Below are 16020 nucleotides of genomic sequence, written 5' to 3'. Positions count from 1 at the left end.
TGACCTCGTTGTGGAGGAAGTCGATGAATGTGCTTGGCTATATTCATGTGTGGTTAGAAAAGTGTCAGTCGTCGATGGATAGACAGCCACTCGATATGATAATCACATCTAGATGCTCGTGAATTTGGAGTAAAAGCTTAATCTGTTACGAATAATGTCCCTTGTGCAGGCGGAACTCCGGGGTTTTCATACGGATTCATGCAACCGCAAGTCGAACTCATTCGCTTGTACACGATTTCTCAAAAATAAAAACATAACGTAGCACAAGTGGCAGATGTAAATGATAAAGAGCCGTCACAAGCAAAACATATACAAATTCAAGTGTATCAAGAATTGTCATTGGCAGGGTAATACTGCATTGGTATACACATTTTGAAAATCATCTCATTACGCTAAATGGATGTGGGTATCGACCAATCGTAGAAAAAGCTGGTTGTTGTTTTTTTTCAACCATAAAACTTTTTGTTTCCCTCAAATCCAGATTCCTAATTCCACTCCCAGTTTTGATAATTTAGACGATGGCGAGCTTGGTGGCAGCGATGTCAAGAGCATCAACATCAGCAGTAAGACGGGCGAAGGCCTTCTTGGATCCATCAGGTCTATAGTCGATGTCAGCAATTGCACATGATTGAAGAATTTGAATTGAGCCTACCTGATGAGGGTGTTGATCTTGACGGTGTCAATGTCGTAAAGCTTCTTCAAGGCCTCCTTGATTTGAGCCTTGTTGGCCTTGATGTCGACAATGAAGACAAGGGTGTTGTTCTCCTCGATCTTCTTCATGGCGCTCTCGGTGTTCAATGGGTGGATGATGACCTTGTGCTCATCGAGACGGGGTTGGGAAATGATGGAAGTACGTGGGTACTTTGGTGCACGGGAGAGTTGGAGGGTCTTAGGTCTGTGGAAGGTGGTCGAGAGACGGACCTTGCGGACCTTGTGGGAGTGAACCTGATAGAATCATTAGTATCAAATGTTAATCTCAAGAATGGACAGAAGAACTTACACCCTTCAAGGTAGCCTTAGCAGCGGCATTGGCCTTCTTGTTACCACCCTTGGCGGCGGCACCTATTAAAACTTACGCATCAGCAAGCGCTCTTGAAGAACTCGCAATATCTGCTACTGCTGGTGCGCATCTTTCGCATTCCTTCCCGTTGTATCTGGAAATATTTTCATATTTCGTAATTTCAAAGCGGTCGCAATATTTTCCAAGGACGATATTGCGATTAAGAAATGCGATCAATGCGAATTTGAGAGAAAGGAGACTGTACCTTTCTTTGCTACTGGAGCCATTTCGACGAATATACTTCCTGAGGGATTAGTATTGGAATTGAGTTGTCGAGGAGTTGATGGTTTGCTTCAAGAGAATATCTCGAGGAGAAAAGTCGAATTCACAGATCGTGGGCGAAAATTTCGCTAATCGGACAATCGTTTTGCCGGATACCGAAAATTTGACTAGGGACGCATTTTCCATCTGACTTTTCGTATGTAAATACTTTATGAACTAGTTGGGTTTAATCTTCTGTTATTAATTGATTAATCTTGTTTACTTTTACCTTCGTGAAGATCTTCCGTTTTTTTCGCTCGTGAAGATTCATGCTGGTTTCATCATTGATTTGAAGTTGTCAAATCTTTCACCATGGGTATCAACAAAAAACCAAAACTTAAGTCACTCTCACAAGGTCGACCACTCACGATCAAGAAACCTGCTCAACGTATTTCAAGCAAAGCTACTCGAACAATTATTCGTAAGCACCATACGTTGGAAAAGCAAAAGGCGAAGGCTTTAGCAGAAGGTGATGAAGTTAAGGCGGCGGCACTAACACGTGAGATTGCTTCACAAGGGGGATTGGAAAGCTATCAACGTGCAAGTCTAATCGGGCAGGGCAATGATAGAGGTGGGGATAGTAGCAAGATCTTGATGGATTGGCTAGCGCCTCTATGTAAAGATCTTAAGGGCCTAGTTGAAAGGAAGTCACCTGTCCGCATGTTAGAGGTTGGAGCTTTGAGTACTACAAATGCTTGTTCGAGAAGTCATACCTTTCATGTTGAGAGAATTGATCTGAATAGTCAATCGGAGGGAATCACGCAGCAGGATTTCATGGAACGACCGCTACCGAAGGACGAAACTGAAAAATTTAACATTATCAGTCTTTCTCTAGTCTTGAACTACGTTCCGGATGGCGTAGGCAGAGGTAATATGTTACTCCGAACTCGCAAGTTCTTGGAAACAATCTGTCCGGCTGGTGATGGCTTTAGCGAATGGTTTCCGGCATTGTTTTTGGTACTGCCATCGCCTTGTGTGAACAACTCACGTTACATGGATGAAGCGAGACTGGAAGCAATAATGGAGAGCTTGGGATACGTCATGGTGAAGAAGAAGCTTTCGAACAAGCTGGTATACTATCTCTGGCGTTTACAGTCGCCAACGGTGAAACCAAGACAATGGAAGAAGGAAGAGATTAGAGCTGGAGGCAGCCGCAACAATTTCTCAATTGTGCTTAAGAATTGATCGCTATAGAGGGGGGGAGGGCAGGCGGTCTACATTATACATTGTAGATTGATGGACCGGTTGCAATTGTCTACCACGAACGACTATCAAAAAGAATTCTACACAAGCAGCACAGATTCCGGTATCGACCGGAATGTCCAGCTTACTTCCGAACACTGAGGGGTTGTATAATGCATGGAGCAATAGGCGCAAGATGCAGAACGGGCTCGGACTACAAATTTTATATGGTGGGTCAGCACCCTTGACGAAGATTTCGGCCTCTCCTGATGAAAAAATAGACAAGACGAAAGATCGCCAATCAGTTAATGAGAAGGTACTGGTTCGTAATGCGAAACAGTCAAAATCATGAATGGCATGGGGAGATTCGGGAGAATTAGTTGAGGCAGTCGAAGGTGGGGGGGCTTTTGAGTTTTTACACAAAAGTCCCATGTAAGGGATGGATAAGAATACGGTAGATATCATATTGGCCGAGAACTGCAAAGGACCTGACGGGCAGGTGGGGCATCTAATCCATGCATCTACCTGCGCCGCTGCATTTCCAAGTTTCTACTAAAATGTTACACTACTTGAAGAGCAAACTCGAAGGTTGCAGTCTCAGTGGTAAGTTGGAAGGTCTGGAAAAACTTTGCTTGAAGGAACTTGACGAATGAGAATCATAAGGGGAGAGGATAGAGGGGAAGAAACAAAAGTAATGGTTGCACGAAAATACAAGAGATGATATAAAAAATTTGTGTTGTGCATAAAATTGAATCTCGCATGACATCGGCAAGAAAGCCCGATAAGCGTTATCTTTGGCTGGAGAAGCTTGCTTGATTTTTAAAAAGGCGGACTAAAACCACAAAATATCAGTCTAGATAGATCTTAATATACAACCCACACCCAATTCTTGATCCTGCCATATTAATTTGCTCGTGTGTCCATTCTCAAGAAATATCGGATGGTTTCGCTGTGATTTTTTTCTCAAGATTGACTAAGGATTAAGGATTAGAACATTTTGGAATTTTGTCATACTCAGTTTCTGACTGTGGCATTTGATGATATCGCAATAACGAATAATCTATTGCCTCCTCATCATGGCGCCTCCTCCCAATCGAAATCCAACTACTTTCCATGAGTACGAGCATGGCACATCAGGATCCCCCAGAGGCTCTATCAGTAGCAATCGAAGTGTACGATTTGACTCGGGCAATTTCTCTCCATCTGCAGAATCTGATTATCTAGCCCCTGGGGACCAGAATGAACAAATGGAAGGCCTTAGGAGACGAAGGTATTTCGTCCTTCTCTTTCTTCGCGTGTATAATGGCTAATTTTTGTTTCCAAGGTCTTCGATTGCCATGCGATTTAACTCTATTGCCCATGCTGGAGGTGTAAATAGTATCGAGAACTTCGCGCGAAGTTTAACACGAGCTACTGCGTTCCACGAAATTACTCCGCGCCGCCCGTCGTTCATACTTGCTGGGGACGGCAGCGGAGAGGGTGATGATCCAGATCTAGAATATGGAGGATTACAAGCGGACTATGGGAGAATACCTCGATCTTCCTTGATCAGAGAACAGCTACGGAGATCAAATTCGGATGGTGTGGGTGATGATGAATCTGCAATTGGTGATGAGACAGAAAGCAACCTATCCCGGGTTGCCAGCCACATGAAGCCTGAAGGAGAACGACTTCTTGGAGGCGATCGCGCAAGCGTGCAAGGAAGTGTAAGAGGCGGTCAATCCATCTTTGCTATTGCCCCGCATCTATCAACTCCTTTGGCAGGAAGCTATGGAACGTCTTACGGCACATTACGTTCAAACTTAAACGAGTCATCGATGATACATGCTGGTCAACTTTGGCGACAACAACAAGCCACCGGCGCAAATGTTGCTGACGGGGAACACATGCCTTTGATTGTCAAGGAGGTTGAAGAAGATGGAAAAATCGTACTTGTGGTTGAGGGACAGTCTACGCTTCCACAGACAATCCTTAACTCCACGAATGTTCTAATTGGAGTTGGACTACTCAGTCTCCCTATGGGTTTGAAGTACTCTGGACTGCTATGTGGCATGGTATTACTCTTTCTATCGGCACTTGTTACGTCGTACACGGCGAAATTGTTGGCTAAGTGTATGGATAGAGATCAAAGTCTTTTGAGTTTCGCAGATGTTGCTTATGCAACCTATGGTCGCAAGGCAAATATAGCGACTAGTATCCTTTTCACTATGGAGCTTCTTGCGGCATGTGTTGCCTTGATTGTCCTTTTTGCAGATTCCCTCAACTCGCTAATTCCATCCGTCGGAGTCAATGAATGGAAAATTCTTTGCGGTCTTCTCTTGATACCACTCAATTTTGTCCCTCTGCGTTTATTGAGTTTTACCAGCATTCTTGGAATCGTCTCATGTTTTTCCAGTATGTAAAACTATTCCCCAATTCCAACATATCAGCTAACCATAATAGTTGTGCTAATAATTCTCATTGATGGGTTTGTAACACCACGAACTCCTGGTTCTCTATTGGAACCGGCAACTCAATATATTTTTCCAGCCAACGTAAGTGTCTTAGATGTGCTTCATCTCAGTATCATTCGTCATTGCATATCATATTATTACCAAAAAAACTCCAGGCTATCAGGTCTATTGTATCCTCGTACACTTCTTACCTAAATTGATGCATTCAAACCGCAGTGTTCAAATTCGAATCAAAGAATCATCTCCTAATAGAATGTTTCCGAGAATGAGATTGACATGATATGATATCTACTATTCTACTTTTTGCTAATACTACTCCTGTCTAGTGGCTCACGCTCCCACTTTCGTTCGGTCTCATGATGTCGCCCTGGGGAGGACATTCGGTTTTCCCCAACATTTATCGTGACATGAGACACCCGTATAAGTTCGACAAGGCAGTCAAATACACATTCAGCTTCACAGTAAGTTTCGATCAATCTCTAACCTGGCCTACATTGTGCTAAACATTTCATAGTATGTGCTTGATGCTACAACTGCTCTAGCTGGTATATTGATGTTTGGAGGTAAGCCCCGCATTTCAAATTCAGCGCTCCCCTTTTCCTTACATCTTAGCCTTTGGGTCTATCCTTCTTACGCTCAAGAAATACAATCCTACAAGTAGCTTAACGTCAGATAGACACTAATATGTCTGCAGATAACGTTATGGATGAAGTGACAGCCAACATCATTGGAAACTCAAGCTACCCTCGCAGCTTGTCTCTCATGATTTGCATATTCATTGCCATAATTCCATTGACCAAAGTTCCCCTGAACGCCCGCCCTATTGTGTCTACAATCGAATTGCTCTGTGGGCTTGACTCTCGCGCCATGCCCGAATCACAGGCCCTTACCGGACTCTCAGGCTACACTCGTGGTATAATCAAAGTTGCCATTCGTATCATTGTTCTCATCGTATTTGTAATCATTGCTATTGTCTTCCCGGCTTTCGATAGTATTATGGCGTTTATGGGTTCGGCTTTATGCTTTACCATTTGTGTCATTCTACCCCTTTTGTTCTACGTCAAGATGTTTGGAAAGGAAATCAGCAGGAGAGAGCTGGTATTGGATTACTGCTTGATTGCTATTAGTTCTGTAATGGCGGTTGTGGGTACTGTCTGGGCTTTCTTGCCCAAGGAACTTATTCACGCCGAATAATGCGCGTACGGCAAACGACGCGCTTTTAATATTCTTGGGGAGGCAGCACACATGCTTCGGAAGTGTATTCGTTGCATGGTTCATAAGGATTGATATTGGAGTTCTGCATTATGCATTGATGGTGGTCGTTTGATACTCTCTATGCAGTCGCTCCATACCCAGCTTTTCTTTATCTTGTTCATACATATTTCTTTATTCGGTTCTCGGGTTGTCATGAAGAAAGACTGCTAGTTGTTCTGTGCATATGATGGAGATGAAGTTACGTATATACTTAGTGTTTAAATGAGAAATAGGTTATACTACAACTCGATTTCGTGCAATATCCTCGTGAGTATTATATGTAACCAACCTTTGACTACTTGCTTTGGGGGGGGGGGGGGGGGGGGGTTCGTAGTCTTGAGTGAGCTTCCGGTGAGTATTGGGGTAGTTGTAGTGGAGATATGCGAGTACCTGCCTACCTGATTGAAGGAACAATACTCATATTTTTATTCAAATCAAGTCTTGGGAATATAAAATAGGAAGTTGTGATAATCTAAAGTCTCTCCTATTACTCTGTAGGATTCTATAGGATTCAATGATATCAATACGTCTTTTTTATCAAGTCTTCTCATCTTATCTTCAACATTTACCTTTCGTGATTGCATCTCTACACCTTTGATTGTGAGACAAACGTTTTAATGTATATTTCCGATATATATATATATACAGTCTGGATTCCTAATATTACATGCAATCCCATAATCATCATCAGCCATTCGTATACTTTTGCATCACTGCTTCTTATCGGATTGTCCCTGTCCCTGTTCATTTGCCTTCTTGGTAGCATCTGGTTGGCCGACAATCTTGATGGTATCTTTGGTGTAGATGTAACTCAATCCGCTCCAAATGGTGGTTGTGGCTACTAGGTATCTGGATGGTTTGTTAGTATACTGTTTTTATCGACTCGTCGGTATCTCATTTCCGTGTAGTATTGAACCTCCCCCATCTCAGTTGTTCATCTTGCACTCCTTGCCTCTCTATCTACAAATACATTCTACGCAATATCTTGCCAAAGAAAGAGTCCATTACAGAAAGAAGGAGAAAAAGAAGAAGAAATTGACTCACTGAAACCCCGTCATAGCAATTCCAACATCCCAAGTAATCAACGGCAAAGCCGTCGTCGCTCCAATGAATCCCAGCTGCAATGCCGTGTTATACTTACTAATAGTAGTTGGATGTACCTCCGCCGATGGAAGTGAAAAATCCCAATAACGAGAAAAGGTTTTGGGGGGAGGGAGAGAAATCCATCGCAAGTAGAAGGCGGAAATGGCGAGCGCAATGTCGCGGCCGAGGATTATGGTTGCGAGCCAGACTATGATAAAGGGAGTTGTGTTTAGTGATATCTTTCTTTTCTCTTGGGCAGGATGAGGATTGATGTTCGAAATATCGGGGAGAGAGTAATGCCATCATTATACAAAGGCACAATGGGAAAGAAGAAGAAAAAAAACATACCAGGCAAACACCCCTTGATCGCCAAACAAACCGTCAGAATCGTCATCAGCGTCTTATCCGCCATCGGATCAACAATCGTGCCCAGTACCGTTTGCAAATTCCATTTCCTCGCAATCCATCCATCTACCAAATCTGTAATTCCAGCATAGGCAAAGAGTCCAACAGCCCACGCATGCTGATCATGCAGAACGAGGTATCCACAAATGGGCGCAGCGATGAGACGAGAAAAGGTCAGAATATTGGGGACGGTATAGATGTTTTCGTGGGGAGTGAGCGATTCCATGGATTTTAGGACTTCGAGGGGTTTCTTGAGGGGTGTGGGTGGAGGCGTTGGTTGTTTGCTGTAATTGCGTTTGTATTAGGTCTTTTCGATGTTTGAGAGAAGAAGGAAGGAATATAATCCAATAAGAAATTCATTGCTGTGTATCCAAACAACTCTCAAATCCACCCGGCTCGTCTCCTATCAGTAAAAGCGTCACTCGACCTCTCATATACTCATAAATCACGTGATATTAATCCCCCTTCCAAGAAAATCTCATCCCAACTCCCACCAAAAAAAGAAACAATCACCATACCTTTCCTTCTGCCCATCACTCTCCGTTGAATACCTCACAATCCCCCTCTCCCGTCGTGATCTATAACCCATTAGCCCCCATACCACAAAACTCCACGCGGCTATCACCATGCGCAAAATAAATCAATCCTCACATATCAGAAAAAAGCGCACCCCCATTCCTCCCCTCCCAACCCCACCCCACACTCCTCCCCCTACAAATCGATCTCGAAAGCGTATGCGTCGCAACCCGCGGCATCGAGCGCGTACAGTTCATTCCCATCCTCATCCCCATTCCCGTCGCCAGCCCTCCTTTCCACAACACGAAAAATTGTTGTTTAGCCATCATCCCCGATCTGCTCATTGCATCCTGATTTTCCCTGCAACCCTTACGAAGCCCTACTTAAAACCAAGCACCGATAAACTCAATTCGACGGGAAGTTTATTTTATCGAAAGTCAAAAAGGTATGGTTTGAGTTTGTTTGGTGTTTGGGGTGGGAAGAACCTTGATATTAAATCGGATGGAATCCAAAATACACTTTTCCAATCAAAATATGGAATTGCCCGCGGGGAAGGTGGGGTGTCTACTCTTCCGGAAACAAATAGCCGCCGCGCGTTTATTGGCGGTAGGTAGGGTATCACAATGTTTCATCACCAGAAATCTACAAAATATGAACATGAGCTTGAAGGAATGTTTCTTTTTACTTGTCCAAGCGTAGAAGGGTTTGTTGATGATTTTATACATTTTTTGTCTATGGGAAATCATTGAGAAGCATTGAAAATCATCTTGTTGTACAATAGTAAATATGAAAGAATTTACATCCAAGAATGAGATAAATCAAGGTATCATAGAGAGAAAGATCGATTAATACACATACGTCAAGCAAAAGTCACGTTCATAATAAATTTTCCCCAAGTTCTTTAAGAATATCAATATTTAATTACAAATTCAAGCCTATTTAGGAGCTGCTCGCTCGATTGACCTCTATAAGACTGTTCAATACACAGTTATAAAACGGATAATTTCAACAACGCCTACAAAACCAAGAATCAATGACACCTATCGGGATCATCGTTCAGTAATGGTATAACAATGGTATCCGCCCCGACAATCATTCCAAGAATATTGCTGCTAAATATCTGCAGTACACGTACGCCTGCGCCAGCGACCATGCGTAACCCATATACACACACGAACTTATATATACCCTGGCGCCGGCAGTCACCCGTAACCCATACCTACGTACATACATGTATTTAAACGATTAAAATCAAAGTAAAAAGTTTCAAGAACCGGCATCTCAACTGCCAAAAAAGAGACTTTGTCTCATAAGCCGTTTTCAAATAACCAAAACAAAGGAAAAGCTTCCTATCGATACAGAAAGGCTGCAAAATGGTAACGATCATGAGACATTTCCTCCGAAGAAAGAGGTTAAATGTATCGTCAAAATATACAAAGAAGTTATGCTCACTCTCCAGCTTCGCGTCCGTTATTAGGATGAGCGTAGTGGCGTAAGGGAGAAATTTATGGCGTAGGAGGAAAGGTAGGAGCTGGATGATACAGGAGATCCGATTCTGAAGAAAAGAGAATCAAATTTGGCATATTAAGTTATCTGCCACATTTTGAATCAACAGCTTCTAAAGACCGTTTGAGGAAGGCCAAGTTTGATGGTCCACGTTGTAATGAGCATGGCCAGTGCTGACATTTCCCGGCGAGGTTTCCATGTTTTGAGGATATTGATTGCCAGCTTGTGTGTTATATGGTTGGTTAGATTGCGACATGGTTCGCTGCGCTTGAGAATAGCCATGCGAAGGAGTGGTTGCATCTCTTGTTTGATATAGATTTGGAGAAGCGTATGTACTCTCATTGAAGTTTCTCGAGCCCATTTGGCTCTGGAACATTCCAGACGCCCCCGAGTCGTGCGAACTCCTCGAGCTCATTTGGCCTTGGATCATGGCAGGCATCCCCGATACCATTTCGGATACTCCAGAACTAAGTCCTTGCTGGCCATAACTCGAAGATCGGTGAGCAAGGGGTGTTGCATTCATGTTAGAGATTGAACCATGTCGCTGCTGTCTGTAGACATTGTTGTATGCATCAGCCCTTTGTGTGTCATACGTGCTTGGGGCTGATGAGTATTGAGCGTAGGTAGAGCCATGCGAACTTGTCGCAGGTATTCCTCCGGTATAAGGACTGATGGAATTTGGGCTCCCAGAGAGAATGGTGTTGTAAGAGCTTGAACCTGAGCTTACTGCAGGGAAGTTTCCGTTGAATGGCGCGAGACTGTATGGTGCGGCTGACATGCCCATTGTGTAGTTGTTGTTGGAGAGAAGGCTGTTGGGTTGATATGGCATGCCATGCGCGGATGGTGCGGGTAGTCGTGGCGCATTTCGATTCGAATAGTCGTAATTGCTCCGTCCTGAATTGTGTTGGTAGGCAAGATGGCTTTCATGTACGTCGTCTTCATTCAAGAGATTAGAGTCGTTAGGAGAGTGCTTGTAGCTTTTGCTGTAGATAATGTCCCTACGCGGCTTGACGTCTGGGAATGCATTTTGTGGGATTGAAAGTTTACCGGAGACGACATCATCGATTGTGTAATATGACACAATGTGATGAGTGAGTTCTCCTACTTGGACAGTGATTGTCTTCTTGATGAGACAATTACCGTCCTTCTTGAAGTCGTATGAATCAACTAGCGAACCGACCAATTCACGTTCCATCTCTTTGTTGAGTGGTCCATGCATAGAAGAGTAAACGCTGCCTCCGGGACTGGTGGAACCATTGCCATTCTTGCGAATGCCTTGTCTCTTGTCTTTGGCCATGGCTCTCTTTTTCTCTCCTGGTGCAAATGGCTTATTCAACTCTCGGTAGACAAGGAAGTTTCCTACCATGCGACTTGGACTCCATGTTGTACCATCGGTCCATCGTTTTACTCCAGATGACTGTGCTTCGTGTATGAAAATGTTGCCGCTCTTGATGAGTTCAGATCTCTCCTTGTCATGGGGGCGACGGGCAATATGGTTAATCTTTCCAGTAAAGGCAGCTTCGAGAAGGATCATTGCAGCTTTTGTGTCGGGGATGTAGCCATACCAGGTTGGCTTAAGAGTACCATTTACCGCAACCGGTACAGGCATAGGCATAGAAGCACCTAACGATGCCATCATGGAGACTGATGTGAAACTATATGGGGTGGGTAGGCTGTAATGTGTACTAACGACAGTTGACTGACAGAAAGAAGAAGGTTAAGCAAGAAAGGGACCGTCGGGAAAAGGTGATGGATGTAGTAACGTAGTAGTGGTGATATACTCCTGGTGTGTTGGACGAGTAGTAATAGATTCAAGATCGAATGTCGAATATCGAATAGTGAACAATGAACAATGTATATTGAGAAATATCGAATTTTCAAGCCGAGATAATGTTAAGTGGGAAGAAAAGAAGAGACCCAATGATAGCTGGCACTCCACTGAGTGACAACAACGACTAATAAATATAAAGTTCGGTGGGAGAATAAGGCTGAAAAAAACAAAGTTCAATATTGAACTATGGAAAGTTATTATGTGGAAATGTCAAATTGCTGGTAAAGCTTTTTTTTGTCTTTCTTTAGAATTATGAGGATATTTGATGTTCTTGAGGTCGAAATGACGAGGTACGGGTATATATGTAAACGATGGGGCTTTTGAGCTTGGGCTCTCGTTCGATACGTTCCGGTGGATGGATGTTCGAGGTCGATTCCGAGTACGATGGCTGATGGATGCTGGATGCTGGTTTGGAAGTTGATGTTGGTTTTGAGGTCAGGCTTGCTTGGTTGCGAAGAGCAAAGATTCCATTCAAATGGACGATTGATGATGATAGTTGGATGAATTGGAAGAAAAAGAGTATAATCTTTTCTTTCGATCCTTTCGCTTTTTGCTTTTGCTTTTGCTTTTGCTTTTTCTCATTTACGTGTGGGATGATATGGCAATAAGAAGATAGAAGTGATGAACCAAATCTCCAGAATAGAAAGAGCAAATTGGAAAAAAAGAGAGTTTGAGAGAAGTTGCGGGGGAGAAATCGAGCTAAAGTACTGGTAGGTATACTAAGTCACGACTCACATGATGTAGTAACGATTTAGTATTTATTAACCATCTAGCAGCATTTTACTATCATTTAAATAGTAAAAGCAAAAGCAAAAAGCAATGAATTTTATCTCTCTATATCTACGCTTAACTTAAGGAGGGAAGGAGTGAAGAGTAAACGTTTGAAAAGTGGAGTGGTGGTAATAGACGGACTCCCTAGTAGTATCAACGATTCCAGACTTTTACACTTTATTATTATTGTCCAGTTGTGAGTTCCGAGTTACGAGTTACGAGTTATGTTATCTTATGTCATTGGCTTGCTACATTCACCGGTCAAGTCCAGTCCAGTCGAGTCGAGTCAAGTCTGGTTCCAACGAGTTAGGAAGTAGAACTCAGACCCAGGCATCCCGTTCGAAAAACTACTGATCAGAACCTGTGTGCAACGGACTTTTTCTGATCTTCCGAGAAACTAATTGGTATTTTCGGTACGCTGCACTCTGCAATCTATCATCGACAATCTGTAATCTGTAATGCATGTAGGTGTGTTATAACTTAAGTCGTGTTAGTCCAGTTAGTCGTCTTAGTCTTCTTAGTCGTGTTAGAACCTATTAGTCGAGTGGAAATCCATCTGGTAGGTGAGGTCAAGAAGTGGACATACCAAGACTTGACGAAAAGTAGTAACTAGGTAGTAGCTATGTACTCATGTATGACTTGTGTATTTCCCATTAATTAGTGATCAATCATCATATCTGTGCATCACTTCACTTAGGTCTCCAACTAACTCTACATGGGGTCCGGCTATTTTCTGAATGGTTCATCGCCGGTGCTAGCATCTTGTTCAACTCTCAATTTGCAAGGGATGAGGAGCTGTATTGCGCCTAAGATGCAGGAACTGAACTCGAAGACTCTTGAGATTGAGAGTCAAAGACTCAAGACTCAATTTATTCCAATGTTCAGGGCTATCCGTGGTCCAGGCGTCAAACCTTTAAATTTGAAGAACCTGAAAATAATACACCGTATATACCACACCGTACCCATACCCAGCGGACACACCCATTAATAAACGAAGATAAAGCACGGCTGGTGAGTTGGTGAATCGTAACGTGTCGACACTACGACTGCTTGGGTCAATACTTGTCTGGGATATAGTCCTTACAAGCGTAGAACGAAATGCCTGTGTGATGGCGATGCATTGCGCTCCATCCCTCATGCCCGCCCTCACAACCAGGTGCTGGGATTTGCTCATTTGGAGGTGGGAAATCTCCGTAGAATGTAGTTTGATGCCTGTAATTTGAATTCTCGAGATTTGATTTCATACATAATACAGCTGAGCAAATTATTTCCAATATTAATTGACAGGGTGTGCTGCGGACTGGCTTTGGCTCTACATCGTTTGTACAACATGGATTCACAAGAGCCGAAATCACTATACGACATCTCTCTGAACAAATGGAACATCACAGCAGAAGATATCGTAAAAGCATTAGTATCCTATACGTGATACCTAACCACTCCATAGATAACAATGATACAAAATTCACGCTTGAAAATGCTTAGCTCTTCGTGACATGGTCTTTGCAGGGAGGTGAGAGCTGCTGCTTCTCGGGGAAGCATTAGTATGAAGAATGCTTAATGCTTGTTATACTTATTATCATGCTACAAGGTAGCGAGATAATTTAAGAAAGAAAGGCTCTTTTCCATTAGTTTCAATTGATGGTCAAGCCGGTGACCCGGAAATTCACATTTCGTAGAGTTCCTGTTGTATTTCCTTTGAGTTGCCATTAGGAAGTGTCAAAGATGCAGACGGGGCCACCTCCCGAAAGTTAATGTACGGAGGAGCACGTTGCAGGCGGGTACCGGTATTCTGCTTATCTGGGATCTGTACTGGCTTGGCTGTGATCAGAGTTTCTCATGGCAAGGAAGTAGTGGGTGCTCTCCGTCGACAAGCTGGAAACTCGTCTTGGCTGTCAAATCTTCAAGGTGGACGACTTTCTTAGCATTATTAGCAGTGTATGTTCTATTATTACATTTTTTTGTGCAAGTTGAAACATCTTGTGATGCTCCAATGGAACAGATGTCCGAACTGTGTGAGAAAGACGTTTGTTTCTCGAAACTTTACAAAGAAATTCAATTCCTACGTCTGCACGGTTCGGTATCCAAGGCCGCAGCAGCTCCTACATCTTGAGATTCATTCTCGAACCTCCTGAGCAGAACCGTAGCAGAATGACCCGGTGGATTTTCGGTATTAGGTACCATACCCGGTCTAGTTTTTGATCCTCGAAACGATCTTCTAGGCCTCTTGTACTTTGAGAAACACTAGATAGCGACTGTGCACCTGAAGACGAACGACGCATACGGATTGGAGAGACAATGCGCACGATCCCTAATCGTTAGTGGCTAATGAGTGAGCAATTCCTTGCGAGCCGTTGTGTAAAGTCCTGGTTCGTCTGGTTCTCCCCCTCATTGTGTACCACGCAGTCTACAGTTCTGGGCGCAGTTGAAGCGGTGTCTGTTCTGTGGCACACAAGATGCTTCTATGATCCTTTACCGAAATAAAAAAAACGAGAAGCCTGGCTATACGTATACAAACTCTGCGATGCTACTTCTGTTCTTTGAACAAATGTGCTCTAGCTCTCCATGGTTGGGTTAGAGTGACTTCATGGCCCTATCCGTTGCCACCCACCGACCAGCACAAATACTGTAGCCTCATACACAGCACACCCAAAGTGTAATCGTTCTTGGAAATGTTTTAGAGTTTTCGATCCCTCATGTTCCAGTGGGCTTCGAACCAGTATAGTACACAAACCACCAGAAAACATCCGAGCACAAACTTTAACGGTGAATCTATTTGACTTTAGAGCTAAAAACGAAGCACACTTTTACCATCCTCCTTATATCGACTTCTGCCCTTTCGCGATGAACTTTCACGGTATTTTCAGAGACGTCTGTGTGATTTGGTCAGTATGGGTTCAGATGCGCACAAACATACAATATATCTCCGTGTTGTTAAAACCGGGCCGTGATTCATATTATTTCCTGGGAGTTCATAGATCTGAGTTGAGAGAGACCGAAGAAAGTTTAAGTCGCAAAGTAGTGGACGATGTGGTACAGGAAAGTGATCGATCGTCATTATCTAGTTGTTCGCCATCATGGAAAGAATGGAATGTCAGTAACCATTGGCGTTAGGAGGCTTAGACTATTTACCGCACTTGGAGCTCACGTAGCGCCACTTACGTAGTAAAGTGTGTACGCGAGATATGTAGGTGCAAAATGCTTAGGACTTACCGTGAAGATTGACGAATCGGATTTGGTCCGACACAACCTGAAAAATTGGCCACTTTTGAATGGCCCAAGTCCTTGCAAGTTGCCATCCGTGAAGATACAGTAGAAGCAATCCAGATGGTTATGTGTGCTCTCCTCTACACCGACGTGTGTAGCGAACATTGTACAATAACGACCCTCAGAGATAGATTTTGTAAATGGCAATATAGTACGTGATGGTGTTCATGTGGTAAATGTCGATCCCCAATATTACCAAACTCTAATACGATTTGGTGATTAGAGAATCGAAATTTTCACAATTGACATCAAAAGTATAGTCTCAAGTGGAGGAAATGATGAAAGAATTATCAACTTGGAGAGATTAGCTCAACAGCTTTCTTCCGATTTCACGATTGACATAAAAAATGGTCTCAGGTGAAATGATGAAAGAGATATCGACTTGAAGAGATTTGATAGTAGGTAGTAGATATTGTTATTAGCAATCCTCG

The 16020-nt window shown here is 43.2% G+C and overlaps 6 protein-coding genes across 6 annotated transcripts; 2 read left to right on the top strand and 4 right to left on the bottom strand.

Annotated features, from left to right (window-relative positions):
* Positions 1 to 343: 343 nt before the first annotated feature.
* Positions 344 to 1335, bottom strand: Bfra_011369 (putative 60s ribosomal protein l25 protein). Its single transcript, XM_037341696.1, has 4 exons — positions 1266 to 1335; positions 1001 to 1062; positions 653 to 945; positions 344 to 599 (listed from the first exon to the last, which is right to left on the bottom strand). The coding sequence occupies exons 1-4, from the start codon at positions 1285 to 1287 to the stop codon at positions 512 to 514; spliced, it is 465 nt and encodes a 154-aa protein (XP_037194553.1). The 5' UTR covers positions 1288 to 1335; the 3' UTR covers positions 344 to 511.
* A 298-nt stretch (positions 1336 to 1633) lies between these two features.
* Positions 1634 to 2506, top strand: Bfra_011368 (putative nucleolus protein; the record flags this gene model as incomplete). Its single annotated transcript, XM_037341695.1, has 1 exon — positions 1634 to 2506. One exon carries the CDS (start codon positions 1634 to 1636, stop codon positions 2504 to 2506), a length of 873 nt encoding a protein of 290 aa, XP_037194552.1.
* A 1073-nt stretch (positions 2507 to 3579) lies between these two features.
* On the top strand, positions 3580 to 6150 carry Bfra_011367 (putative vacuolar amino acid transporter 1 protein; the record flags this gene model as incomplete). Its single annotated transcript, XM_037341694.1, has 6 exons — positions 3580 to 3773; positions 3828 to 4897; positions 4946 to 5037; positions 5283 to 5417; positions 5471 to 5519; positions 5651 to 6150. 6 exons carry the CDS (start codon positions 3580 to 3582, stop codon positions 6148 to 6150), a joined length of 2040 nt encoding a protein of 679 aa, XP_037194551.1.
* Positions 6151 to 6920: 770 nt separating this feature from the next.
* On the bottom strand, positions 6921 to 8540 carry Bfra_011366 (putative cdp-alcohol phosphatidyltransferase protein; the record flags this gene model as incomplete). Its single annotated transcript, XM_037341693.1, has 4 exons — positions 6921 to 7059; positions 7255 to 7501; positions 7642 to 7982; positions 8350 to 8540. 4 exons carry the CDS (start codon positions 8538 to 8540, stop codon positions 6921 to 6923), a joined length of 918 nt encoding a protein of 305 aa, XP_037194550.1.
* Positions 8541 to 9832: 1292 nt separating this feature from the next.
* On the bottom strand, positions 9833 to 11356 carry Bfra_011365 (putative camp independent regulatory protein; the record flags this gene model as incomplete). Its single annotated transcript, XM_037341692.1, has 1 exon — positions 9833 to 11356. The coding sequence occupies one exon, from the start codon at positions 11354 to 11356 to the stop codon at positions 9833 to 9835; it is 1524 nt and encodes a 507-aa protein (XP_037194549.1).
* Positions 11357 to 14149: 2793 nt separating this feature from the next.
* Positions 14150 to 14513, bottom strand: Bfra_011364 (uncharacterized protein; the record flags this gene model as incomplete). The annotated part of the gene is made up of 2 exons (XM_037341691.1): positions 14397 to 14513; positions 14150 to 14333 (listed from the first exon to the last, which is right to left on the bottom strand). Exons 1-2 carry the CDS (start codon positions 14504 to 14506, stop codon positions 14150 to 14152), a joined length of 294 nt encoding a protein of 97 aa, XP_037194548.1. The 5' UTR covers positions 14507 to 14513.
* Between the last annotated feature and the right edge of the window lie 1507 nt (positions 14514 to 16020).

The sequence above is a fragment of the Botrytis fragariae genome (genome assembly GCF_013461495.1).
Source record: "Botrytis fragariae strain BVB16 chromosome Unknown tig00000037, whole genome shotgun sequence".
NCBI lineage: Eukaryota > Fungi > Ascomycota > Leotiomycetes > Helotiales > Sclerotiniaceae > Botrytis > Botrytis fragariae.
The sequence above is the reverse complement of the archived record's forward strand: the minus strand, read 5'-3'. Positions and strand labels throughout refer to the sequence as shown.

Excerpts from the sequence above, each read along its gene's own strand:
- Bfra_011369 (XM_037341696.1), bottom strand. The coding sequence starts at position 1,287 with ATGGCTCCAGTAGCAAAGAAAG. Across the intron at positions 1,063-1,265 it reads GGCTCCAGTAGCAAAGAAAG|GTGCCGCCGCCAAGGGTGGT; the intron begins GTACAGTCTCCT and ends AAGTTTTAATAG. Across the intron at positions 600-652 it reads AAGATCAACACCCTCATCAG|ACCTGATGGATCCAAGAAGG; the intron begins GTAGGCTCAATT and ends CATCGACTATAG.